Source organism: Notechis scutatus, chromosome 16, assembly GCF_049901735.1.
Source record: "Notechis scutatus isolate UNSWTSFEM ecotype Mainland chromosome 16, rNotScu1.2, whole genome shotgun sequence".
NCBI lineage: Eukaryota > Metazoa > Chordata > Lepidosauria > Squamata > Elapidae > Notechis > Notechis scutatus.
In genome coordinates, this window is record NC_142024.1 from 6,645,465 (window position 1) to 6,673,179 (window position 27,715).

At 53.5% G+C, this 27,715-nt stretch overlaps 1 protein-coding gene across 1 annotated transcript; it reads right to left on the bottom strand.

The window, feature by feature from the left end:
• Positions 1-980: 980 nt before the first annotated feature.
• PLEKHM2 (pleckstrin homology and RUN domain containing M2) lies at positions 981-27,374 on the bottom strand. The gene is given in 23 exon segments (XM_087944766.1): positions 981-2,144; positions 2,147-2,169; positions 2,172-2,187; positions 2,310-2,398; positions 2,401-2,425; positions 2,909-3,088; positions 3,242-3,401; positions 3,490-3,555; positions 5,570-5,754; positions 7,083-7,215; positions 8,039-8,127; positions 8,354-8,419; positions 8,574-8,663; positions 8,862-8,931; positions 10,728-11,435; positions 12,348-12,576; positions 15,002-15,061; positions 16,175-16,361; positions 16,614-16,701; positions 18,782-18,881; positions 19,452-19,561; positions 20,516-20,622; positions 27,119-27,374. Coding segments are annotated over 23 exon segments (2,940 nt in total). The 5' UTR covers positions 27,182-27,374; the 3' UTR covers positions 981-2,048.
• Between the last annotated feature and the right edge of the window lie 341 nt (positions 27,375-27,715).

Sequence of the window (27,715 nt, forward strand, 5' to 3'; positions counted from 1 at the left end):
CTTATGTACCGCTTCACAGTGCCTTTACGGCCCCCTCTGAGCGGTTGACAGAGTCAGCCTCTTGCCCTCAACAATCGGGGTCCTCAGTTTACCCAACTCGAAAAGAGGGAAGGCTGAGTCAATCTTGAGCCGGTCAGGATCGAACTGATGGCAGTGGTCAGAGTTAGCCTGCAATACTGTATTTTAACCATTGGGAAGGAAGGAAGGAAGGAAGGAATAGCACTTAGGACTTATATAAGCTTCACAGTGCTTCACAAAGGAAGCTTGAGTCAGCCTATTGGCAGGAAGGCAGAGTCAGGAAGGCAAAGTATTCTAAGGATTGCAAAGGTAGGTAGGAAGGTAGGTAGGAAAGGTAGGTAGGGAGGAAGGAGGAAGGAAGGAAGGAGGGAGGAAGGAAGGAAGGAAGGAAGGAAGGAAGGGCAAGATGAGGAAGAAAGGAGGGAAGGAATTGTGGGGTCAGAAAGGAAGGCAAAGGAAAGAAGAGGAAAGGGAAAGGAAGGAAGGAAGGAAGGAAGGAAGGAAGGAAGGAAGGAAGGAAGGAAGGAAGGAAGGAAGGAAGATCGCAATAGCACTCAAGACTTATATACCGCTTTGCAGTGCTTTATGGCTCTCTCTAAGCGGTTTACAGAGTCAACGTCTTGCCCTCAACAATCGGGGTCCTCCTTTTACCGACCTCGTCATGATGGAAGGATGGAAGATCTTGGATCACACTGGACCTGGGCCAGGCATCTCTGCATGGCATGGCTGGAGGAAGCGGATCTGAGGAACTGGGAGCCCTGAGAGCAAGAGGCTGAAAAACGTCGGGCCTTTGGAAGCCAGGGACTTCCTGGAGAAGCTCCTACTCATCTCGAGAGCTCGGGGACAAGCGAGGCCCGGCCCAAGCAGGCCGAGCTGGCGGGGAGTCTCGGGCGCCGGAGGAAGCCTCGGGGTGGCACAAAGGGAGGGCAGGCGCTGAGCAGGCAGGCAGGCAGGCGCCCAAGTGCTGTGTATCGCCAAGTTGCCTTTATTGGAAGGGCTGGCCACGTGGATCCAGGCCCACTCGGCCACAGAGGCCTCCCCCTGGAAAAAGGCCCCTGTGGGAACACATACAGTACATTAGCAGGTCTCTCGTTCGTTAAAATTAGAGTTTAAAAATAAAGAAAAGCTTTAAAAAAAACAAAAAACCAAAACAAAACCCCAGGCAACTACAACTACTCCTTAGCCCGGCTGTTTGAAAACTGCAACTAGAACCCAGACCCAAAGTGTGGGGGGTTTGGGGGGTGAGATCTGCCTGTGCGCAGAAAGCCCTGTGCGCTGTTGCCGCCCCTCCCAGCCCCGAGCAGAAGGACCCTCAACTCCAAGCAGTGGCAGCCACTCTCCCCCAGGCCAGCTGCCCAACCCCCCACCAGGGGCTCTGCTGCCAGGGGGCAGGGCGAGAGAGGGGCAGGGGAGCCCTGGCGGCTCCTTCCTAGCTCAGGGTGAGTGTGGGGGGGCATGGAGGGGGCCATGACAGGTAGCACACAAGCTGAGAAGGGAGAACAGGGACCAGGAAGGGGAGCAAGGCTGGCGGCCGGCCTTGAACCAAAGGAACACATGCGGGGGGTTGGGGGGGAAGAGAGGGGTCGCAGGGTGGGCTCTAGCATCTAAAAGACGGACAGCGACCAGCCTTCTGCAGAAGCCCCCCTCCCCACCGGCGCCCTAACCTCACCATCCTTCTTCACGGCTACTCCGCCATCCACGGGACCCTTCCCGCCTGGGAGTGGCGGCCCAGAGCTCCTGCTTCCCACTCCCGCTTGTACCCGGAGTCCCGACTGAGACACAACCCACCCCGTGGCGCAAACAACTTGTCGTATAAACCACCGGCCCAACCGGTGCGTGCGAGGCGGAGCCAATAGCCAGCGGTAGCAAAGAGACCCCGGGTTCCGGGGGAGGATCGCGGAGTGTCCAAGCGAGCGAGGCCCATGCGCGCCCCCTCCTCTGCCTCAGGTTTCCCCCTCCCCTCCCGGTTCGTGCGCTGCCCGCCGTGCTTCCGCCTGGTAGGATCGGGCCGTTCTTCGTCTCCTGGGAGGCTAGCACCAGGGGTCCCGGGAAGCGCGTCCGCGGCACAGGCTGTCGCTGCGCTGCCACGTGCTGTGGATCAGGCTCAGCGCGTCCTCGCATTTCTTTTTCGGATGGAGCTGTCCTCGAGGGCTTGTGCAGGAGGTCCACCTGTCGACACAGCGGGGGGGAAGGAGCCGTGAAGTGTGTGTGTGTGTGTGTGTGTGAGACGGAGCTACTGGCCGCCTCCGTCTATAGAGCCAGGCCGCCTGCCTGCCGCAAGACCAGCCCACCTGGTAGGTGCTCTTCCACACAGCGTCCAGCGCCAGCAGGAACCGCTCCAGCTCTGCAGAGCAGCTGAGATAGAGGACCCATGGCGGCCGTACTGCTTCTGCTCCTGGGCAAACTCCTAAGGGGGTGGGAGAGGAACGCCACCTGAGACCCTGGTCCTCTTGACGCAGGAGGGCCAAGGGCCCAGGTGGTTTTCAGCAGGTTCTGACCAGTTCTGGAGAACCGGTAAAGTGGAGATTTTGAGTCGTTCGGCTGAACTGGCAAATCCCACCCCTGTCTGGCCCACCCATCTCCTCTGCCTCCCATTGAATCCCAGCTGATCGGCTAGCCGGGTCTCCTTGGGTTGCCCCTCCCAGGAGAATGGAGCTGGAGAGCAGGTTAGCGGGGTGGGGAGGGAATGGGGATTGTGCAGCAACCTTCCCCTGCCACGCCCACCAAGCCGCGCCCACTGAACCGGAAGGAAAACGCTCTGAATCCCACCGTTGGCCAAGAGCCTCATTTAACGAGCTGCACCAGACGAGCCCCAGGGCTGGCAAACTCCCAGGGGAGCCCTGAGAGACCCCAAGGCAAACGCTTCCCCTTCCTCTTCGTGAAGACTGACCAGGAGACAATATTCCCAGCCGGGCTCCGTGGAGACGGAAGCCACCTCCGCCAGCTCAGCAGTAGCCAGGGAGCGGAAGAAGCCGGTCTGGCAGTCCTCGTGGCAGGTGAAGAGTTTCTGCTCCGTCAGCACCAGGCAGCAGGGGACGCAGGGTGCAGGGGCCACACCCTGGGGGATGACCTGGGTGAGAAGGAGGGCTAGACAACCTTTGGAGGTCCCAGAGGGCAAGCACAGGACCGCCCTTCCGGTCACCAGGCAGCACAGGAGCCACGGGGACCGTCCCCCACCCGTCCCCCCTACCCCTGCTGGCCCCAATCCCAAGGATGACCTTACCCCCTGGGAGACCGCCTGGCATAAGTACAGCATCCAATCGGCCATCTCCTCTTCGTTTTCTGCGCTTAGCTCCAGGGAAGGGCGCTCAGTCAAAATGACCTGGAAGGAGTGGGGCCGGTCCGTGGCGCTCGACCTTCGGCACCCGCCACACTGCTCTCCGCTGCAAGGGACAGAGTTTGCGGCAAATGAGACCGAGAGGGGGCAGAGTCAGGGGCGGGGGGGGGGAGCCTGCCTCATCTGGGACTCACCCCATATTGACAGACAGCAGCGGAGTGACGTCCGTCCGGTCTGGGAACTGGTACAAGATGCCGTTGCTGCAGAGGGAAGACGGAAACAGCGGCTGGGAAAGGGGCCCCCCTCCCAGTCCAAAACGGGAGAGCTTCGAATGAGCACAGGTGAATATTGCCAATGAAATGCTCTCTGCCCTCGGGAGGGTAGGACAGGCCCTCTTGTGCTGTCACCAAGAACCACCAGAGTCCAGACCAAAGTAGCTCTGGGGTTATACAGTTAAAAAGATGGCTATACACCAGAAAAGCTGCAACCAAGGCAAAGGGACGTTAGAGCAATGGACAGAAAAGGGCATCACTCCAGAAATATCACACAACAAAGACACAGGTATCAGGGTGGTTTGGAATGCAACTATAACTTTTACAAGGAGACCTTTCGTATAGCATAACAGCGAACTCAAAAAAAATAATAAGCCACAATAGGTGATTAAAGATCAGAATAGAATAGAATAGAATAGAATAGAATAGAATAGAATAGAATAGAATAGAATAGAATAGAATAGAATAGAATAGAATGGAGATGGAAGGGATCTTGGAGGAGACCCTATACTATTTTCAGATAAGTGACTGTCTAGTTTCTTCTTAAAAGCCTCCAGTGATGGACCAGCCATGATTTCTGAAGGCAAACAGTTCCGCTGGTTAATTGTCCTCACTGTCCCTGATTCCAGGCTCTCGGATTAGTTTCCATCCATTGTTTCTTGTCCTGCCCTCTGGTGCTTTAGAGAATAATTTGACCCCTTCCTCTTCTTTGGGGCAGCCCCTCAAATACTGGAAGACTGCTATCATGTCACCCCTTAATTCTTCTTTTCTTTGGACTAGCCAGACCCAAATCCTGCAGCCGTTCTTCGCATGGTTTAGTCTCCAGGCCTTGGATCATCTTAGTTGCTCTTCTCTGAACTTTTTTCCAAAGTCTCAACATCTTTATTTGTAGTATGGTGACCAAAATTGGTGGCAGTATTCCAGGGGTGGAATTACTTACTAGGGTTTTATAAAGAGGCAAATAAATTCCCCCAAAAGATTATTTCACTACATATTAAATTCTTAAAAGCAGTTGTCTTTGATGACAGTAAGAGAAATGAACGTAAAATTAGCTGACTTTAAAGATGTTAAAACCACTTGATGGAAATATCGTAACATCTGATCGAGATGCAAAAAAAAAAAAAAGTCAGCAATGTTACTCTAAATTATATAACAATCAACCCAGCAAAAAGGATGAGGAAGAAGCAAAATTTACCAAAGATCACAGAAAAACAGAAAACCTTAATGAACAGATCTCTATGAATCTGTTAGTAAAGCTATAAAAAAAAGTCAAAATCAGGAAACGGCCTAGATCAGAGGTTTTTCTTAACAGATAATCAGAGTTGGAAGGGACCTTGTAGGTCATCTAGTCCAACCCCCTGCCCAAGCAGGAGACCCTACACCATTCCTGACAGAGGGCAGTCCAATCTCTTCTTGAAAGTCTCAAGTGATGACGCTCCCACAACTTCCAAAGGCAACTTCTGTTCCATTGGTTGATTGTTCTGACTGTCAGAAAATTCCTCCTTATTTCCAGGTTGAATCTCTCCCTGATCAGTTTCCATCCATTGTTCCTTGTCTGGCCTTTGGGTGCTTTGGAAAATAGCTTGACCCCTTCCTCCTCTCTGGGGCAGCCCTTCAAATATTGGAACACTGCTGCTATCCTGTCTCCCCTGGTCTAGCCAGGCCCAGTTCCTGCAACCGTTTTTCATTTACTAGTCTCTTTCTATAAACTCTTCAAGGACGAACTTCTGCAATCTTTGCCACAAGCGATCGACTTCTACACTTCTGCAAGCTGGGAAGGGACCAGACAGTTGGAATGAGGCTCATTACGGTATTCATGTCGCATACCTTTTCTATTTCTTCTTCCCTAGTTACCATTTCTATCTGTTATATTTTCTCTTCTGGTTTTTGCTTGGTTAAGAACGTCTTCAATAACAATTCATAATAACGATAAAAAAGAAAAGAAAAAAAGGAACCAGAGTCTAGCCAACCTTCCTTCTGGCCCCAGCCACATCCTCCTCACCTGAGCACCACAAAGCAAGACTTCCAGATTTCTTTCCCCAGGTAATTGGTTCCTGCCTTGTAATTCAGCACACCTTCCTTGACGATGCAGTTTTCGGTGGACACGTAGTGAGACGAAGGTGGGCCTTCATCCAGGGGGTCTTCCCAGTGAACAAGGCCATAGAAGTGGACCACCACTTCCGAGATCTACCAAAGGCAGGCAGCTGCTTAGCCAAGCTCTGAGCCCCCAAAGGACCCCCACCCACCCACCCCACCTTGGCCTTTGCCCCCCTCTCCCCCCCCCCAAGTGAGACAAGGCTGATGCATCCCTCGGAGGGAAGGCTGCCTGGAGTGGCTACGGCACGTAGTGTCAAGCCCAAAATTGACCTATGTGAATTTTGGATTCTAGGATTTTCAGGGCGAAGTTACAGTATTTAATTTATTGGAAAGCGACTTGGGTAAATAGCTGGAAAGTAAAGGCTGATCGATTGGTGGGGAAATTCCATGAAAAAATATCCACACAAGCCCAAACCGAATTCTGTGGGTGGCAAAGGAGGTTAAAATGTGCATTGTATGATTGCGTTTAACCTAATTTCAATCTTTAGTGTATTTTATGTCGTTGCAGGGGTTTCTTTTCAAATGAGGGAGGGCAGCCTGTCAAGCCCGAAATTGACATATGGGTAGTCATTTTAGTTCAGCTTAGAATATATTCTAAGCACGTAGGTCTCCTCTGCACTCTAAAGGTGCTTTTTTTTTTTTTTTCAAGAGGCAACTGGACTTTCTGGTTTTTCTTTGAAAAGGTTTCGCTTCCTGTCCAAGAAGCATCTTCAGCTCCGACTATGGTGGGGGAAAGGAAGGATTTTGCAGACAGCTGCTCATTTGGGGAAACAAAACCACCGCTTCATAAACACAGGGCTCAACATCGGAGAACAAACCCATCAGGCCTAGATTCATCAGCCCACCTGCACTGAAAAGATAAATCCTTCCCTTCCCCACCATCATCCAGTCAGAGCGGAAGAAGCTTCTTGGATGAGAAGCAAAATGTCTTCGAAGAAAAACCAGAAAAGTCCAGATGGCCAGAATATTCATGAACTGGCAGAGACATGGTTAACAAGGTTAGTCAACGGGAGTTGAATTGGAGGCAGAGACTGGAACCGGAGTGGTTTATCTCTGCTTTTTGCTCAGCTCTGGAGGAATGAAACTTTATCTCAGTTGTTTAAGGTGAAACTACTCTCTGCTCTGAGTTCTGAAGCTGCTACTTGTGTTTTTGCTTGTAACTTTACCGCCTGGAAGAATCTACTATTGGTATTGTAAACTTCACTTCATGTGTTATTATGTATATAAAGAAGTTAATGAATCCTGCTGAATCAGTCATCTGGGCGTTTTCCGGATTTGAATTTCCGCTGCAAAACCTGACACGGTTGCCTCTCGAAAAAGGAAGCACCTTTAAGGACAACCACAACCTGGAGGACTGAGAATCTCCACGGACACCTCCTCTGCGCTTCGAAGGGAGGAAGGGCAGGAGAAAGACGCACCTCTTGCTTAGATTCCTGAGCCACAAATTTGGCCAGCGCCAGTTTTTCCATGGTGGCGTCAGTCAGGATACTGGGGTACGGTGGCTCACGGCAGCCTTTGATCATGGCGGACTTCAGACAGGTCAGGAAGAACCTTCGAGGAGAGGGGAATTAGGGGACCCGTGACAAACTACCACAGGAGGGGGGCTGGATCGAGCACAGGGTTTAGATGAATTGATTGCATTAACTGGAGGGGGGGGGAGACATCCAATTATGAAAATTATTCCCCCCTACAAAGAACAACACTACTTATTGTTGGGGTGGGGGGTTATTATTTTATTATTGTTCTTTTTATTTATTTTTTTAATTTTTTTGTATAGTGTTTTTATATCCTTGTAAGTCGAGTAGGTGGCTATATAAAATTTTCTCAATAAATAGCAATAGCACTTAGACTTATATACCGCTTCACAGTGCTTTACGCCCATCTCTCTAAGCAGTTTACAGAGTCAGCCTCTTGCCCCCAACAATCTGGGTCCTCATTTTACCCACCTCGGAAGGATGGAAGGCTGAGTCAACCTGGAGCCAATGAGAATTGAACTGCTGGCAGTGAGCAGTTAGCCTGAAATACTGCATTCTAATAACTGCGCCACCATGGCTCTTGTAGCAATAGCACTTAAATTTATATACCACTTCACAGTGCTTCGCAGCCCTCTCTAAGTGGTTTACAGAGTCGGCCTTTTGCCCCCAAACAATCTGGGTCCTCCTTTTAACCACCTCAGCAGGACGGTAGGCTGAGTCAACCTGGTGAGATTCGAACTGCCAAATTATAGGCAGCTGGCAGTCAGCAGAAGTAGCCTGCAGTACTGCCCTCTAACCACTAAGCCACCTCGGCATACAAGTCAGCCTTCTCTGGGCAGCATCCTTCTCCATCCCAGCAGCTGTTACCAAGGGAGACGAAGCCCACCCACAGCCCTTACTCAGTCAGGGTAGCGTCCGCCGTGTCCAGCAGGAACTGCTTCCGACGGTTGGTGCAGACCAAAGTAACCGTTTGCTGATCCAGACCCACCTGCCGGGGAAAGCAGAGGCCATTTGGAGGGGACCGTAACCCCTTGGCCTCTGGAAGGGGAAGGCTCAGCCCCTGCCAAGATAGGGGCGAGCCTCCCCACCTTCCCGCCCGGGCCTGGGAATTTAAGGCCGCTGGCCTTGCCCGGGGAAGAAGCCTTCCAAAGGGATGCCCCCCCCCCTGTGCCCGCAGAGCCCACTCACCCACCCAGCGGTCCTCCGCAACTCACAGAGATGTAGTCCAGCTCATTATAAGACACAGCCTCCTCCACCAAGTAGGGCTTCTCAGCGGCTCCTGGCGATGGGGAAAGCAAGGCGCAGAGTCAGTTGCACAGCCAGGGGCCCAGGCCTTGCCCCAAGGGGGTTCTTCCGTTCTGGGCGAGGCTCAAGGCGGTGCTCGGAGGCAGGCAGCGATCGAGGGGCCTTCCACGGGGGGTGGGTGGGTTACCTTTTTCGGATGAGGTACATGTAACAGTCGGTCAGCAGCAGGTAAAGGAGCTGGAGGTTCCCTTCCATGTGCCCTGTGCTCATCCGGATCATCTGTTGGGGAGAGAGGACGCCGCTACTACTCCGTGACTTCCCGCGTCCGCAGCAGAGAGGCGAGAAGAGCTTCTCCTTAGATCTGAAGAGCTCTGGTTCCCTCCCGAAGCCGCTAACCCTCCCCAGGAGCGTGGGGCGGAGGAGGGGGGGGGGGAAAGGTGCTCACAAAGGGGCTCCCTTCTGGGCACGTAGACCTACCCGGAAGAGTTGCTCCTCGTTCTCGCGAAAGACGTGGATCATCAAGAGAAGCAAGTGATTGTTGTCTACCCTGCAGGGAGAAGAAGGCCCAGCTGAGGGTCAGGAGGGAGAGCCAGCCGGCCGGCCCCCCTGCCCTCCCCCATCGTGAGGGGGCTTTCTCCGAGGAAGAAGACATGGAACTGCAGGAATCGCCAGGAAGGAGAAAGCAGGGTCAATTTTGGACATCCCTTTACGTTCATGAAATGCAAGGAGGAATAAAGGAGAATATTGGTAGCTCAGGGTTGAAATCAGGGGGGTCCTTGGTGTTGCTGTCTAAGCTCAGTGGTTGTCTGGCAGAGGTTTCATTACCCAAAGTAGCAATAACCCTTAGACTTATATACCGCTTCACGGTGCTTTTACAGCCCTCTCTAAGCTCTTTCAGAGTCAGCGTCTTGCCCCCAACAATCTGGGTCCTTGTTTTACTGACCTCAGAAGGATGGAAGGCTGAGTCAACCTTGAGCCAGTCGGTCAGGATTAAACTGGTGGCAGTGGGCAGAGTTAGCCTGCAATACTGCATTGTAACCACAGGGAGGGAGGGAGGGAGGGAAGATAGCAATAACCCTTAGACTTATATACCGCTTCACGGTGCTTTTACAGCCCTCTCTAAGCTCTTTCAGAGTCAGCGTCTTGCCCCCAACAATCTGGGTCCTTGTTTTACTGACCTCAGAAGAATGGAAGGCTGAGTCAACCTTGAGCTAGTCGGTCAGGATTAAACTGGTGGCAGTGGGCAGAGTTAGCCTGCAATACTGCATTGTAACCACAGGGAGGGAGGGAGGGAAGATAGCAATAGCTCTTAGACTTATATACCGCTTCACAGTGCTTTTTACAGCCCTGTCTAAGCAGGTTACAGAGTCAGCCTATTGTTCCTCAAACGATCTGGGCCCTCATTTTACCGATCTCGGAAAGACGGGAGGCTGAGTCAACCTTGAGCCTGGTGAGACTCAAACGGCCCAATTGCAGCCAGCAGAAGTAGCCTGCAGGACGGCACTCTAACCAACCGCGCCACCACGGCTCATAAGCTACATCATCGGTATCAGACGGATGATGCTAGCACCGGTGATGTTCCCTGATTTGGGTAATGAAACGTCTGCAAGAAAACCACCGAGCTCAGAAAGCATCTCAAGACGAGGACTTGGCAAGTGATGGGTGAGGAAGACGGGAGGAGGAGGAGGAGGAGGGGGGAGCAGACAGGAGGGACTGTCCAAGGTAGGATTGCCCTGAAAAGCCTAACAGTTTCTCGACATACGCCGGTCGAGATGCCGCCACCATTAGTGCAGAGTCCCAACCTCTGCTGCCAACTGGATGCCAGGGGAAGGCTGTCAACCCTGAAGCTGACCTGGGGGAAACCATCTTGGAACGTCAAGTGTTACCCCACCGGAGCGAAGGACGGGGTGGGTGGGGGAGTGGGATTAGACATAGCTGGGGTTTTGCAGCCAAAATAAAACACTTTCTCGAGACTTTCTCCCGGGGACCAAGGACGTCCTCACACACCTGGCCGAGAGGAGTGATGTCACCAGACCAGCGGACGCTGGCAGCGATTGGGCCACGGGAGTGATTGTTTGGGGGGTGGAGGGGAAAACTTCTTACTTTGAATTGGGTGAAAAAAAATCAAAGGGGCCCTTCGGAGTCGGTTTTTCGCCAGACAGGGGCCACGATGTGATGTTTCCAATAAGGCTGTTCTTTGAGGAATTCATCCGCCTCAGGGTTATTGCTGGCGTCGGATTTATTACTCGGTACCCGGACACAGGCTGCGATTCCCCCCCCGCTCACCTGGGAAGAGGGGTGGCTGAGCACCGCCACCTCTCAGTGGGAGGAACCAGCCCTTACCTGAACTCGGAGGGATGGGAAGCCTCCGACGGGCTGCCCTGCCCCTCCTCCACTCCAGAGTCCTCGGCGCTGCTCGGGGAAGGGCTCGCCCGATCCTCCTTCAGCCTGCTGAGGGCCGCCACACTGGCCGTCGCCACGGCTTCTCCCGGCGAGCCGGCTACGGCTGGCCCAGCAGCCTCCCCGCCTCCTCCTCCTTCTTCCGCTTGTCCAGGAGCTTCAGGGCCACCAGGAACATGTGGCGGTTCACCATGCCCTGCAGGGTCATGGTGGCCACCACCTGTTGCAGGAGCGTTTGGACTCTCGACGGTAAAGCGGTAGAAGTCCATGGGGGCCGGCAGACCCTGACCAAAGCCGCCAAGGGATGGCCCTTCCGAAGGGGGCTCCCCTGGCAAGCCGGTCCGAAAGGACTGGTCCGGGGGCTCCAGGGGGCGGCTCCACCCGTCCGTCGCTTCCAGCGAGTCGATCACCTTGCTGAGGGCCTGCCCCACCCGCTCCATGGCCGTGTCCTTCATTTCGGGGATCTGGAGCCCCAGTTGGCAGAGGGCTGGCGCCTCAGTGCTGACCGCAAGGCCGGACTCTGGGGTGGTCCACGGCCGCCCGGCCTCCTTGCCCACAGCCTGGTCCCCAGCGGGAGCAGGGAGGGAGGGGACAGCGGCCTCTTCCGCCTTCACTTTCTTCTTCTTGCTTGTTTTCTTCTTTTTAGCCAGCCTGTCAAGAGAGGACAAGGGGGGCAAGTGGCGCAGCAGGGAACAGCTGTAAGCCGGGCAGCTGGCAGGCTTGCTTGGGGCTCAAGGACAGGTGGACGTCTGGCCCCACTCAGGGGTCTCGAGCTGGACACCCTGTCCGGGAGGCCAATGAGCCCAGACTTCTTGCAACTTCAATGGCAGGCTGTTCTGAGCCAGCTCCCCAAATACAACAAACCCCCTGACACGAACTCAAAAAGATTCCTTTTATTAGGAGTGCCAGCAGCTCTGCAAAAAGTTTCTCTTGCAGGCTTACAAGTCTGTCTGGCTGGAAGATGAATACTTGTCTGCACACTTATTCATCTCTGCCCCCTGCTTTTTTATTCCCAGAGCTAGGGTGGGGCTTCGCTAGTGGCGGTAGCTATTCCTTCCCAAGGACCGGCTCATAGATTTCCACTGCTCTCCTCTCCTCTGCCTTCTGCACATCCACAGTCAGGTACTGGACCCAGCTGTTCCTCCTCTTCCTCAGCAGCCACCTCCAGACCTGGGGGCTGTGGACTCTCTATCTGAGGGCTGACGGATGACCCAGGCTGTGTCTCTCTCTCTCTCTTTCTCTCTCTCTCTTTGCCAGCTCCATTCCCTCTTCCCCCTCGGAGCTCTCAGGTTGCCCTGATGCTGATCCTGACTGCCACGCCTCCTCCTCCTCCTCCTCCTCCTTTGGCTCTTAGAGGGGCCGGTGGCCGAAAGGCCACAACACAGGCAAGCTGCTTTGGCCACTAGGAAGCAAAGGAGGGCTCCCCGATGCCCAGATGCAGGGAAACAATTCCTGGCACATCTCCCACAGCAGAGGGGAGTGGTCCACAAGAGCCCCAGGCAGAAGCAAGAGACAGACGGGGCCAAGCAATCGGGGAAGGTTTCCTTCCTTCCCTGCACCAACCTGATGACCTCCAGCTCCGTGCAGCTCTCAGACTGATCGGTGCCTTCGGGCACGAGGTCGGCCTTTAGTGAGGCAGCGTGCACTGGGGTGCTCTCGGCAGACGATGGCCCTTCCGCCTTCCCGTCGAAAGGGTTGTAGCGCTGGGTGGGGCTCTTGGCTGAAGCGCGGCTGCTGTTCACCTCGGAGGCCACGGAACGTGGGCAGCTGAGCGTATCGGTCAGGTCTCCTTCTGGAAGGAAGGAAGGGAGGGAGGGAGGAAAGAAGGGAGGGAGGGAGGGAGGGGAATGAATGAATAAAAGAGGGAGAGAGGAAAGGAAGGGATAGGATGGATGGATGGATGGATGGATGGAAGGAAGGAGAGAGAGGGAGGGAAGGAAGGAAAGAAAGGAAGGAGAATGGAGGGAGGGAAGGATTTGATGGATGGGTGGGAGGAAGGAAGGAAGGGATATGATGGATGGATGGAAGGAAGGAAAGAGAGAAGGAAAGAAAGCAGGGAGGGAGGGAAGGAAGTCAGCTGTCTCTCCCTGTTCCCAAGAGCAGCAGTGTCCCCCTTCAGAAGATGTGCTGCACATGCAACTCTTTGGCACACTTTGCTCAAGAAATTCAAGGATTCTCACAGCTGGCAGAGGAGAAGGAAGACCAGTTCCTTCAGGTCCTCACAGAATTCCGACTCCTACAATCCTTGCGGCCTGCACAGAGCTGCAACTTAACAGCTACTGGGCTGGGAATTCTACCCTGGCTTCACACACTGTGACATCTTGGCACTTTGTTCCACAGGCTGTGCCCGAAGAAGAGGACGACATCCTCCCCACCCGGACCCATTGGGGGAGGGGGGCGCTCCTGATCTCTGTTGAACCCCAGAGCCCCTGATGTAGCCCTGCAGACAAGCAGCAGGTCGCCCACCTCCGGAGCAGCCCCTTTCGGCTGCATGGAGACTGGGAAACGGGCGGTGGTGCCTCTTGGTCAGTTTTACAAGTGGGGAAGCATCTGGGGTGGCGGGGAGTCAAGAGGCAGGCTGTGCCAATTCTTCAATTATTCCATTACAAAATGTCTCTCTCTCCAACCAGGAAGCCTGCCTTCAACCAGGAATTGCAGGAGACGGCACAACCACTTTAAGTCTCCATGGAGATTTTCAGTCATCCAAGTTCATGGTTGTCCCAAAGCAGAGCGGAAGGAGCGAAAGCGAGACGTCTTCAAAGAAAAACCAGCAAGTCCAGTTGTCTCCTGAAAAAGCAGCTTTGGGACAACCACGACCTGCACGACGGAGAATCTCCATAGACCTTTTGCTCTGCACTTTGGGATCAATGCCCTCCGAATGGGGTGGGGGGGTAGGAACGGATTTCCAGAAGAATAATTGCAGACTACAGGAACCACTTGCACCACTCAGGGGATTCCTGAGGACGCAGATAAACCTCCAAGTGGCCTCGTCGCCTCTCTAAAAGGATGCAAACGATCAGCTATCTGCAAGGAACGTAAATCTTTCCCTTCCCCACCATCCAGTCAGAGCTGAAGAAGCTTTTTGGGTGAGAAGCAAAACATCTTCAAAGACTGAATAGAAGAAAGCCGAGTGGCCTCTTGAGGGAAAAAAAGGACCTTTGGGACAACTAGTTTCACTTACCCCCGCTTTCATTTGCTGGCCGCTCTCCAAGTTTCCCTTTGCAGGCGGAGGGAGCAGGACAGCGGTGGGTTTCAAATTTTTTTTACCACCGGTTCTGTGGGTGTGGCTTGGTTGGCACCCTTTGCGCATGTATGCGCAGTGGGTTTGCTACTGACTTTCTCCTGCAATCCTGCACTGTGTCTTCAACAGCTGGCGCGAAGCTGCTGAGCTTCAAAACCAGGAAATAAAGGTCAGTATAGAGCTGGGGTGGGAGGGGGGGGGGGCAGCAGCTGATCGTCAGAGTGAACCGGTTCCAGTTTGCTCACAGATGATCGTCGGAGTTACCACTCACAGATGATTATCGGAGCTACCGGTTCGATAGAACCGACCCGAACCAGTACAATACCACCACTGGAGCAGGAACTTATTTTAACAGTGAAAGGAGCAGCAGACAGAGTTAGAAGCCCAGAGGCCCCACCCCCCACCCCCCATCTTAAGGGGCATGGCAGGGCAAGAGCTGAGGGAGGTAAGGACAGAGAAAGGGCTGCAGCAGCTGCCACCATCACTAGCACGACCCTGCTTGGAAAGAGAAGCTGCTGGCAGAAGCATCGGTGGCCACAAAATCAGGTGGCTTAATGTCCGTTGCCTGATAACATCTCCCCCCATGCACTGATAGGAGAGAGAAAGAGGTTAGGAGGAGACTGCTGGCACCAACACAGAAGCGCTCCTCGGAAGCTTGTTAATGTGCAAACCAGAAAGACTGATGCTTCATGCTGGGAGATGGAAGCCACAGAAGTACAGGAGGTGGTTAGGCACCCAGAAGGGCCCGGAGAACAGCTTAGGCTGTGGAAGTGGGCAGCAGATGCCCCGGGTTCAGGAGCCCATTTAAGCTGGCAAGAGCCTGCCACCGAAACGCCTGGTGGTCTGGCTGCTGGGCCCCTCAGGCACCGGGCCGGTGTTAAGAGACCTGTGGCCCAGCATGCAGGAAGCTCTGGGGCAGAGAGGGCGGGGGCGGGAAAGGAGGAGGGGGCTGGAAAACCAGGCGAGCTGGTCCCACCTTCCCATGCTGTGGTAGGCATGGACGGCACTGCAGGAAAGACTTCTCCAAAATCATAATCTATAAAACGAGGGATAAAAAGGAGGGTTAGAAATGAAAGGGATCTGGAGGGAAGGAGGGTGGGTGGAACGGAGACACGGAATACCCTCTCGGAGATCATGATCGATGGGGAAAGGTGGGGAGGGGGAAATGGAGCAGGACAAGGGCAGGGCAGGGACCCTTTCTCAGCTCAGGCTGCAGGCAGGGTGGCCTTCAAAAATTTCAGCAACGGGTTTCTCTGCCCGGTTGCTGGGTAGGCATGGCCTCCTGCACCAAGTTGGGGGGATGTTTTCATCCTCCCCAGACTCCTGAGGCTTTCCTCGAGCCTCTGGGAGGGCAAAACGGCCTCCCCCGGGATCCGGAGGCTCTCCAGAGGCCGGAAACGGGCCTGTTTGGGAGGCCCATTTTTCGCCCTCCCTGAGGGAGGGATGGGCGGGACCAGCCAGGGGTGGGATTTATGGGTCTGCCGAACTCTGCAGGCTCTTAGGATCGCCCGAACCCGTGCAAACTTGTAGCAGCCCACCGCTGGCTGGGCTCAGTTCTGGATCCTTGCTGAGGGACCCCGTTATCTTGGAAGTTGTTTTGTTTTTTTAAAAAACCCAGGGACTTATCAGGAAGGTGCCAGCCTGCCACAGGGCCTTCCTCTTTTATGGCTGTGCTGGCTTTCCGTTTACGGGGATTCCTTTTGAGAAGCGGTGTCAGCGTCAGACTGCGGCCGGGGAAGGGAAGGGCCAATCCAGGCCGAGCGGCCCTCGAGGACAATCAAAAAATCCCGCTGAGGGTATGGAACAAGGGAGGCAAGATCTGCAATGGGGCAGCCCAGGTGCATCTCCAAATACTGGCCCACCACACAGGTGTCGGAGGGCTGCTCAGCACCCCCAGGCCTTGCCCCAGGTTCCCTGAAGGGCGTTGGAGAGGCTGCGGACGGGAGTTTGAGGCTTGACGGGGCGCTCCACCGGCCAATGAAGAACTGCCCCTCGGCTCCACCCAGACCCTCCGTTCCTTTAGCCTTGCCCACAGGCAGGCAGGGTAGCCTGATCAGAACCCCCAGCCCCAGGCGGCGCCCTGTGGAGTCAGGACGTTCACATGCCATCCTGTGCCTCCTGCCCACGGCCCCCCACCCTGGCCCCTTACCCTCGCTGGAGGGGGCGATGGCACTGTCATCCCACTCCAGGTTGGTGGACGTCACCGAGTTGAAGGAGTTGAGGGAGAGGCTGTCTGACCCGTGGACGGAGCTGGGCAGGCGGTCCTCGAAGTCCAGCAGGTACTGGGGCTTGTAGTAATCTGGCATGTAGGGGGCCAAGTCCAGGTAAGGGGCGTCCTGGAAAAGCAGGAGGGGTTGAGGTGGAACTGCTGCTCGCCCACCCAGCAATCCCTTTCCCCACCGTTCTTTTGCTTCAGGAGTTTTGACCGTCGGTTGGGAAAAATTAGGAAAAAAAAAAAAAGCTGCTGCCTTTGGACATAAGTGGGAAATCCACCAGAAGGGCCGGCAGGTGGGCGTGGGATGTGCCCCAGCCCAATGGGAGGAGGAAGTGGGAAGGCTGGCTGCTCCAGGAGGCCAGAGTCTCCTCACCAAGTCCAGGTCAAATCGAATAAACTCCAGGCCGGCCACCAAGGTGAGGAAGAGTGTCAGGTGGTCGTGGCTGCAGACCAGGGCATTTCTGTGGGATGGAAAAGCCGGAGCTCAGGATTCACCCGGGGCCTTCCTGGCGAAGGCAGCAACCCGGAATGGCTCCTCCCAAACTGTTGCCTCACTGCTGGGAAGAGGCCGGCCCCTTTGATGGGTGCCTGGTCCAGAGGGACCTTCCCCCCACTCACACCCTGGAGCTCTTCTGCAACGGTAAACCCGCCAGTCCCTACTGTTGCACCGAGTTGCAGCCTTCGGAACTAACTGCTGCCTTTGGACTCCTTGATGCCCCAACAGTGCAATTTGGGAAGAGGCAACCGAGAGGGAGGGAGAGAAAGAGACAGAGGGAGGAAAAGAGAGAGAGGGAGAGAGAGGGAGAGAAAGAGAGGGAGAGGAAGAGAGAGAGGGAGGGAGGGAAGGAGTGAAAGAGAGCTAGAGAGAGAGGGAGGGAGAGAGAGAAAGGAGAGGGAGAGGGAGGGAGAGAAAGAGACAGAGGGAGGAAAAGAGAGGGAGGGAGGGGAGAGAGGGAGGGGAGACAGGCTGAGAAAGAGAGAGGAGGGAGGGAAAAAAAGAGGAGACAGGGAGAGGGAGAGAGAGAAAGAGAGGGAGGGAGGGAAGGAAGGAGAGAAGAGAGCTAGAGAGGGAGAGAGAGAGGGAGGGAGAAAGAGATGGAGGGAGAGAGAGAAAGGGAGAGGGAGAGGGAGGAGAGAAAGAGACAGTGGGAGAAAGAGAGAGAGGAGAGAGGGAGGGGAGAGAGGGAGGAGAGGGAGAAAGAGAGGAAGAGAGAGAGGGAGGGAGGAAGGAGAGAAAGAGAGCTAGAGAGAGAGGGAGGGAGAGGAAAGGGAGAGGGAGAGGGAGGAGAGAAAGAGCAGAGGGAGAAAGAGAGGGAGGAGGGGAGAGAGGGAGGAGAGGGAGAGAAAGAGAGGAAAGAGAGAGGGAGAGAGGAGGAGAGAGAGAGAGAGAGAGGAGGGAGAGAGAGAAAGGGAGAGGGAGAGGGAGGGAGAGAAAGAGACAGAGGAGGAAAAGAGAGAGAGGGGAGGAGAGAGAGGAGGGGAGAAACAGGCTGAGAAGAGAGAGGGAGGGAGGAAAAAAGAGAGGGAGACAGGAGAGAGAGGAAAGAGAGGGAGGGAGGGAAGGAAGGAGAAAGAGAGCTAGAGAGGGAGAGAGGAGGGAGAAAGAGATGGAGGGAGAGAGAAAGGAGAGGAGGGGAGGGAGAGAAGAAAGAGACAGTGGGAGGAAAGAGAGAGGGAGAGAGGAGGGGAGAGAGGGAGGGGAGAGGGAGAGAAAGAGAGGAAGAGAGAGAGGGAGGGAGGGAAGGAGAGAAAGAGAGCTAGAGAGAGAGGGAGGAGAGAGAGAAAGGGAGAGGAGAGGGAGGGAGAGAAAGAGACAGAGGGAGGAAAAGAGAGGGAGGGAGGGGGGAGAGGGAGGGGAGAGGGAGAGAAAGAGAGGAAGAGAGAGAGGGAGGGAGGGAAGGGAGAGAGCTAGAGAGAGAGAGAGGAGAGAGAGGGAGAGGGAGAGGGAGGGAGAGAAAGAGACAGAGGGAGGAAAAGAGAGGGAGGGAGGGGGAGAGGGAGGGGAGAAACAGGCTGAGAAAGAGAGAGGAGGGAGGGAAAAAGAGAGGGAGACAGGGAGAGGAGAGAGAGAAAGAGAGGGAGGGAGGGAAGGAAGGAGAGAAAGAGAGCTAGAGAGGGAGAGAGAGAGGGAGGGAGAAAGAGATGGAGGGAGAGAGAGAAAGGGAGAGGGAGAGGGAGGGAGAGAAAGAGACAGTGGGAGGAAAAGAGAGAGAGGAGAGAGGGAGGGGAGAGAGGGAGAGAGGGAGAGAAAGAGAGGAAGAGAGAGAGGGAGGGAGGAAGGAGAGAAAGAGACAGTGGGAGGAAAAGAGAGAGGAGAGAAGGAGAGAGGGAGGGGAGAAAGAGAGAAAGAGAGGAGGAGGAGGGGAGGAGAAAGAGACAGGGGAGAAAGAGAGGGAAAAAAGAGAGAGAGAAGGAGGAGAGAGACAGAGAGGGAGAGGGCGGGGGAGACAGAGAAAGAGAGCTAGAGAGAGAGGGAGAGGGAGGGAGGGAGATCCTTTCCCTCCCCCTCCACTTCCCACGGGGCCAGCCCAGCTGACTCACCTGACATAATGCTTCTGCAGCAGCGGCAGGTTCTCCTGGAAGAGGCGGAGGTAGCTCTCCAGAGAGTTCTCGTTCAGGGCCAGGTACAGCCATGCTCGGCCTGCGAGAGGGAGAGATGGCCTTGCAGAACCTGCTGGCTGTCAGGGACCCACCCAAAGGAAGGCTGCCCTGACGCCCAAGGCCCCAGGTAGTCGGAGGGGCCTCGCAACCCCCTCGGGGGCCAGGCTGAGTCTTCTGGGGGCTTGTCCAGCTACCAGCCCAAAGCAGGGAGCCATCGACTGTTTCCATGAAAATAAGCCCCAACTGGAAAATAAGCCCTAAGCACGATTTTCCAGGATGCTCATAATATAAGCCCTGTCCCGAAAATAAGGCCCAGTTAAGATTGTCAGCCAGATGGATGCATTTGGGACCTTATTTCTCCAAAATTAAGACCTGACCAGAAAATAAGCCCCAATCTTTTGGAGCAACAATTAATATAAGACCTGGTCTTATTTTGGGGGGGGGAAACACAGTAGCTCCCAGCCTTCTTACTGGAAGGACTGGGAGCTCAGAAACCTCACTAAGAAGCAAGTCGCAGATCCTCAGGGCCAATACCCCATGGGGCCTGGTGCCCTCCGGTGACATGGGCTGCCCAAACCGGGCTGGCCAAAGCTGCATGGTTGAGACTTACTGCGCCCCAAATTGGTGGTCACGTGCTCCAGCAGTTCAATCTGTTCAATGGCCTCTCGGCGGGTAAAGTGGACCACCAAGACCCAGTAGCCCGAAGGAAGGTCTTGCAGCCTGTCGAAGAGAAGGAAAATGGCGGAGCGGGTTCCTTCAGAGCAAAAGCTGCCTATCCACCCACCCACCCACCCACTCCCCTTGCAGGCTCCCCAGCACAACACCTCCAGGCCCCTCGTCCAGCTCATGAAGAGTCTGCCTCTGCAGCCTGGGGAGGGGGAGGGAAGGAGGAAGGGCACGCTTCCTGCCCCATCCCTGTTCACAAGTGGGCCCAACTGTGCCATACAAGGGGACCCCATCAGGCTCTCTTCTCATGGGCCGCTGCTTCTAGGCACCCCGCAAGGGCAGCACTGTAGGAAAGAGCCAGCTGCTGGCCTAAAGGGAGGGAGGGGAGAAAGGGCCCGAATCTGAGCCCCTGCCATGGCTTCCTCCAGGGGGCAGACTCGGACAGGGAGGAGGTTGGGGAGGAACCTGGGCCTGTCCTGGAGTCTGGGGAAGGCTCTGACGAGGGCTCCGCGTAAGAGGCAGAGATGGGGCCAGGGCCGTCCGACAGTTATCAGCTGCCTTCGGAGTTGGACAAGAGTGGGGCAGAAGAACAGCTGGAGCCTGTTCCCAGTGTGCACATGCACAGAGCTGCCAGGAGAAGGGAAGTTAAGGAACAAGGGTCGACTCGGGAGTAAAGGCACAGGTGGACGATGAATGACCCCTCCCATAGGGAATAAAAGAGGAGTGAAAGGGGAGTGGAGTTTGCAGGAGACAATTAGTTCCATTCATTAGGGTCAAGATTTGTCCCTGACTTCTTGTCTGCTACAGAATGGCGTTTGGAAGATATCAGCCTGGCAACTCTCCCAGCCTGATAAAGGTCTGCTTAATTGTGAAATCTCATGAACGATGGTTTGCTGGAACTTTGCTGGAGAGGAATTCCCTTTAACCTAAATAAAAGGGGCTTTATCAGGACAAGGGGTCTGCTTCATGATCTTGGGAACAAGCGAGCCCCACGCCGAGGCCCCTTACCCGTAAAGCAAGGCGTGGTCCAGGTGTTCGCAGAGACGCTGCAGGACCGTGTCGTGGTTCCTGATGGCGGGGGTCTCGTCCTCGCAGGCGGCAAAGTAGCTCTGCAGCTGGAGAGATGAGCACATCTGGTGAGGGAGCCACCAACCACACACTGCCTGGCTGCGATCTACGCAACCCCCACTTTTCAGGGTTTTTAGGAGTGATCAGCTGAAAAAGTCGTTTCCCGTCGCCTCTCTGCTTAGGGTTGTTTAAGAGAAGTCCGCCTACCTTCGGTTCTGGCTGCAAGGCCCAATAAAAGGCCTAGTTCACCTCGGCCAAAGCAGAACCGATGCCCACGGGATGCTACAGGTAGTCCTCGACTTACAACAGTTCATTTAGTGACCATTCAAAGTTACAACGGCACTGGAAAAAGTAACTTACGACCGGGTTTTCACACTGATGACCGTTGTAGCATCCCCACGGTCATGAGATTAAAATCCAGATGCTTGGCAACTGACTCATATTTATGACAGTCGTAGTGTCCCCAGGTCACAGGATCTCCTTCTGACAAGCAACGGGGAAGCCAGATTCGCTTAACAACAGTTTGACTAATTTAACAACTTAATAACTGTGGCAAAAAAAGGGGGAGAAAAATCACTTAACAAATGTTTCATTTAGCAACGGACATTTTGGGCTCCGTTGTGGTCACAAATCGAGGAGTCCCTGTGATTTTGTGCCAGCGCATGTAATGGAACAACTCTCTCAAAAGCCACGGCGGGTTTTTGTCCTAAAATGCAGGGGGTACAAGCAAGTAGGATTTCTATGGGTCAGGATTGGGAGGAATGGCAGCGAAACAGTCGAAGGGCTGAATGAACCGACAGGGCTGGGCCTCCGCTTCTTCTGGAGACCGGCTGCGTTTGTCTCTTAACCTCGATTCTGATCTCTTGCAGGCACCTGAAGCGGCTCCTGGATGGAAAGCAGAGACGCTTTCCGCTTCCAGCCATCCCTGGGCAGGTGGGCTTGGGGAGGCGTGGACATTTTGGGAGGGGGGTAGCAAGAAGTGAAGTGCATTTCAGAACGAGGGTGGCTTTTCTGGAAGAAAAGCAGGACCGTGTCGTCTTTTCACTTTAAGGCTGGTCTTCTAAATGGATTGGAAGAAGGAGAAGTCACCGATTTCGAGAATGGGAACGGAGCCTCCAATCCTGCTTAGATTAGTCATCTGCTGCTGCACTGGGTGCATTTTCTCTGGCCAGAACAAGAGAAAGTCGGGCCCAACTTTCCAAAGCCCTGACTATTAGGTACACAGCCAACCCCGTGAAAGCAACAGCAACAGCACTTAAGACTTAGGTAGCACTGCACAGCGCTTCACAACCCTCTCTAAGCAGTTTTACAGAGTCAGCCTCTTGCCCCCAACAATCTGGGTCCTTGTTTTACCGACCTGGGAAGGATGGAAGGCTGAATTGTCCTTGAACTGGTCAGGATCGAACTGATGGCAGTGGGCAGAGTTAGCCTGCAATACCACATTCTAACCACTGGGAGGGAGGAAGCAATAGCCCTTAGACTTATATACCGCTTCACAGGGCTTCACGGCCCTAAGCGGTTTCACAGAGTCAGCCTCTTGTCCACGACAATCTGGGTCTTCATTTTACCGACCTCGGGAGGATGGAAGCCTGAATCAACCTTGACTCAATCAGGATCGAACTGCTGAATTGCTGGCAGCCGGCAGTCAGAAGAAGTAGCCTGCAGTACTGCACTCTAACCACTGCACCACTGTGTCAGATTCAGATCCATCTTAGCATCAGCAGAACCGGCTCTGGGACCAACGACTCAGTGGCTGCCCAAGGATAAGGCTGCACGACAGACTGACCCCACAACTAGGAAAGGAAGGAGAAACCCCCAAAGCCAAGCCCGGCTCATTAGCCTCCCCAGCAAAAAAAGACCCGCTTGAGGAGACGAGGAAGAGAATGCACAACTCACTGACCCTACGCAACGCCACTTTCGGAGCAGGTAAACATTGCTTGCAGAAGTGCAAGCGCCCACCCTGAAGAGGAGACCTCTCCTCCTGCTCAGCCAGGATAGGGGAATCTTGAGGGCCCTCCTGAGGTTGTCCATAAGGACCCCCCTGCTTGGATGCTGCTGCCTCCAGACAGCTCCTCCTCCTTCCAGCTGAACTCCACCTTGCTCAGGGGAACAAGGAGAGCTGCTTCCCAGGGCCACGATTCCCAGCCACACCTTTATATGTCTTGGCTGGGCCCGAGAGGGAGCGGCATCCAAGCCTGATGGTGCCTCAGCTCCGGAGAGAATTACAGGGTTGCCCGGGGGGCAGAAGAGCAGACGGGTTCTCCAAAAGAAGGCACACCTCAAATGGCACTGGCACAAAGGGCTCAGCCACCCACATCACCCTCTAGCTGCTGGGGGAGGGGGGCGGACTCTGCTCCTGCCTGTCAAACAGCATCTCTGGGGCTGCAAGGCTGACAGGGCGAGAGAGGCAGCGCCTTCCGAGACAACAGCCCGGAAGCCAGGAGCGGCACACGTCTCCCGCTAGTCCTCACAACAGAAAGCAATCCAGAGGTTGCAGAACTTAAACACGCAACGACGAACATCCTCTTCATTGAGGAAACTCCAGGAAGATCATCCGTTTGCTGCTATCTGTGGCTCTCGCCCATGTCTGACAGTGATTGTGTTGTTGTTAGTTGTGATGTCGTGTCCGACCCATTGCGACCCCCATAGACAACGTTCTTCCAGGCCTACCTCTGGAGTCCACTGAAGCTCACCCCAACTGTTTCAGTGACTCCGTCTAGCCACATCCTTCTCTGCGTCCCCTTCTTCTTCTATTGCCCTCAATCGTTCCCAGCATTCGGCTCTTCTCCAGGGAGTCCTTCCTTCTCATGAGGTGGCCAAAGTCTTTAAGTTTCCTCTTCAGGATCTGGCCTTCTCAAAAGCAGACAGGGTTGATCTCCTCTAGGACTGACCGGTTGGATGGCCTCGCCGTCCAAGGGACTCGCAGGAGTCTTCTCCAGCACTATAGTTCAAAGGCCTCCACTCTTTGGCGCTCAGCCTTCCTTCTGATCCAACAACTCGGTGGATGCCCAAGGATAAGGATGCACAACAGGCCGGCCCCACAACCAGCAATAAAAGTGTCTTACCAGGCATCTCCCTGGTTCACCTTGGCTGACAGACTGGATTCTGGCCACCCGATTGAGGCTATCAGGAAAAGTGGCTTAGCAGACGAAGCCAGAGATCACTCACCCGCTCTACGAAGCCGGCTGTATGAAATCTCTTTATGAGGGGCAAAACAAACAGGCAAAGGCCCAAATTTATCTGCTATGGGACAAGCGCAGTTGGGAATGGGCTCCCAAGGGGGAAGGGAGGAGTCTAATTGGATTTTACGCCACAGAATACCCAGAGCCTCCCTTCTCCCTGTGATTTTGTGGGAACCCCCTTGCAGTGATTTGGCAGCTGGAGAAATGTGGGTTTATACCCCCGACAGAAGGAGTGGAAAAGGTGGCAGAAGGGGGGTAGATTCAGCTACAGGGATTCCAGCATCGGCTGATTCTGCTGCTGGTCTCCTTACCATCCACTGACCACTGCTGGTCCAGGAAGAAGATAAAAATAAAGGTATCAGCCTAATATGTTATCTGTTCTGAATTTTTACTTTTCAGAGGGTTTCCCCACCACCATCACTACCAATTTTACCTGCCGGTGGATTATTTCTTTCAGCCTTCTGCTACGATTGGTTTCGGTTGCCGAAGGGCCAAATTTATGCGATCGTTTCAAAACCTGCATCGTGAACTGCTAAGAGGAGGCTAAACACTGAACATATCAAATAAATGAACATAAATTAGCAGTAACCGCCATTAATGCAGTCGGTCAAACAAATCTGTCAAGGCATCCAGTCCACTTGGGGAAACACGATTAGCTGCACTGCTGAAGCTGGATTGGGAGAAACACAACACAACCCATTTTTGGAGGGCTCCAGATGGGGCTGGACCTTGACTTACAACAGTTCACTTAGTGACCATTTGAAGTTACAACAGCCCTGAAAAAAGAGACCTATGACCATTTTTCACACTTATGACCGTTGCAGCATCCACAAGGTCACGTGATTTACATTCAGATGCTTGACAACCGGTTCATTTTTTATGACGGTCACAGTGTTCCTTGGATCACGTGATCATATTTTGCGACCTCCCAGCAAGCAAAGGTCAACGGGGAAATCCACTTAACAACCGCGCTACTAATTTCACAACCGCATCGATTCACTTAAACAAAGGCGGCAAAAAAAGTCGTAAAACGGGTCGAAGCTCACTTAACGCATTTCTCGCTCAGCAAGATAAATTCCAGGCTACCATCCCTGTCCTATTGTTTCTCTTATTCTTTTATTTTTCTTATATGTACCCATTTCATGTATTCACAACTATGTATACATTTATACTTATTCTCTTGTAAACAATTGGCAAATCAAATAAATAAATAAATAAATAAATAAAACATAAATTCCAGGCTCCATCGTAGGGCACAAGTCCAGGACTGCCTGTAGTGTAACCTCAGAGGCGACACAGCAAAGCACAACCCTCTTTCCTGAACTTTTTGGTTAGTATTTATGCATGATGCAACGCAAAAGCACTCAGAAACCACTTCTCGCAGGGCCAGTCCTGGGAACTTATCATGCAACTATTTCAAACAGGGAATTTCAATGCGAAGAAAAGCCAAACCAGCTTAGTAGGTGATGCTTTTTAATTTCTTTCACCTGCTCTGCATAAAAATGACATTATAGACATTGCCTGGGTTTTCAATGCACAAAGTAGCAGTTATGGACCCCTTCTTCATTTTTCCGAACGGGAGAGGGGAATCGACGGGGCATCCCCCGAAGGGGAAGGGAGGTTGCTGAGCTTAGGTAAGCCAGAGACCTCGCCACAGCCGGCCTGGCCGAAGCCGCAAAAGCCAAAAGGGAGAGAGAAGCCAGGAAAACGATGAACTGAGAAAGGGGGATGACATCAGCGCAGTCGCAATGAAGGATCCGGCGGTAAGAAAAGCAACTACAGCAATTACGAGAGCCTTAGTGATTAAGGCACCAGGCTAGAGAGCTGGGAGCTGCGAGTTCGAGTCCTCTGCCTTAGCCTGGAAAGACGCCTGGGTGCCTCTCCTTCTGGCCCGACTGACCACACAGGATTGTTGTGGTGGTGATGGTAGTAGTGAGAAGAGGAGGCAGCGGCGGGAGGAGGAGGAAGGTGTGTGTTAGATAGGTTGGCCACCTTGAAGAGATAAAGATGGATAAAGATGATGATGATGATGATAACCTCCCTACGACAATAATAAAAAACTCACTGTGATGATAATGATGTAATGACAATAAGCTCCCTGTGATGATGATAATAATAACCTCCCTGTGGTAACAATAACCTTACTATGAGGATGAGGATGGTAATAATTACAACCTCCCTGTGATGATAATAATAATAAAAACAATAATAACCTCCCTAATAACCTCCTTGTGATGACAATGGTGATGATAACCACCTCCCTGATAATAACCTTCCTGTAATAACAATAACCTCCTGATGATAATGATAAATGGTAATAATAATAACCACCTCCCTGATAATAACCTTCCTGTAATAACAATAACCTCCTGATGATAATGATAAATAATGGTAATAATAACCACCTCCCTGATAATAACCTTCCTGTAATAACAATAACCTCATGATAATGATAAATAATGGTAATAATAACCACCTCCCTGATAATAACCTTCCTGTAATAACAATAACCTCATTAACAATAACCTCATGATAATGATAAATAATGGTAATAATAACCACCTCCCTAATAATAACCTTCCTGTAATAACAATAACCTCATGATAATGATAAATAATGGTAATAATAACCACCTCCTAATAATAACCTTCCTGTAATAACAATAACCTCATGATAATGATAAATAATGGTAATAATAACCACCTCCCTAATAATAACCTTCCTGTAATAACAATAACCTCATGATAATGATAAATAATGGTAATAATAACCACCTCCCTAATAATAACCTTCCTGTAATAACAATAACCTCATAATGATAAATGATAATAACCAGCTCTCTGATAATAACCTTCCTGTAATAATAACCTCCTGATAATGGTAATGATTAATGATGATTAATGATGATGATAATGATAAATAATAATAATTAATAATAATAATAATAATAATAATAATAATAATAATAATAATAATAATAATAATAATAATAATAATAATAATAATAATAATAATAATAATAATAAGATGATGATGATGAAAACCTCCCTGTGATATTTGGCTGACTGGTTCTTAAACGATAGGCTGGATTTTCCATGTAAAAACGGGAACAAGAGGTTCCTCCTCCTCCTCCTCCCCCTCCCCCCCTTTGGAAAGGCCTACCCTGTCAGGCCGGTTTTCAACAGAGGGGCCTGGGGAACCCCCCGCTCGCTCCCCCGGGGCTGAGGGGTCTGGGGGCCAGAGGGAGGAGGACCCCCCTCACCGCTCCCCCCTTTGACCGGCTGCCGGGCCCCACCCGAGGGGGTTGAGGGGGCGTTGCTAGGGGGCGTTGCTAGGGGGAGGGGCGGGGGTCGCCGCTGACCTTCTTGACGGAGAGCGAGATGTTCTCCAGGATGCGGTCCTTCAGCTGCGCGGGGGACTCCATGGCGGCGGCCCCGTCCTCTTCGGGGCTCCGGAGCCGCCTCCGTCGCCTCCGCCTCCGCCGTGGGGCCTCCGTGGTGGCGCTGCCGGGGCGGCGAGGGTCGCCTCAGGAGGGCGAACGAGCCGACCCTCAACACCGCGGCCGCCGCCGCCGCCTCCTCCTCCTCCTCCTCTGCCCCCCCCGCCTCCTCGTGACCGCGCGAGGCAGGCCGGGAGATGTAGTCGCCGCCCGCGCGAGAGGACTGTGGCGGCGGGCGCGGCCAGGCGCCGCCACTCCCGGCGGCCCCTGCGGGGGCGAGGCATCCCGGGAGTTGTAGTTCGGGCCCCGCCCATTTTCTCCCGATGAATAGGATTCTTCCGCTTCTCCGCTGCAAGAAAAACAGCCCTGCGAGGGAGACCCCACCATCACCACCACGGGTCCTCTGCTGCAGCAAGGAGTCAAGCTCTTCTCCAAAGCCACCTGGAAGCAGGACAAGGAGCCATAAGGATGGAAACCTGGAAATAAGGAGAAATTTCCTGACAGGGAGGACAGTGGAAC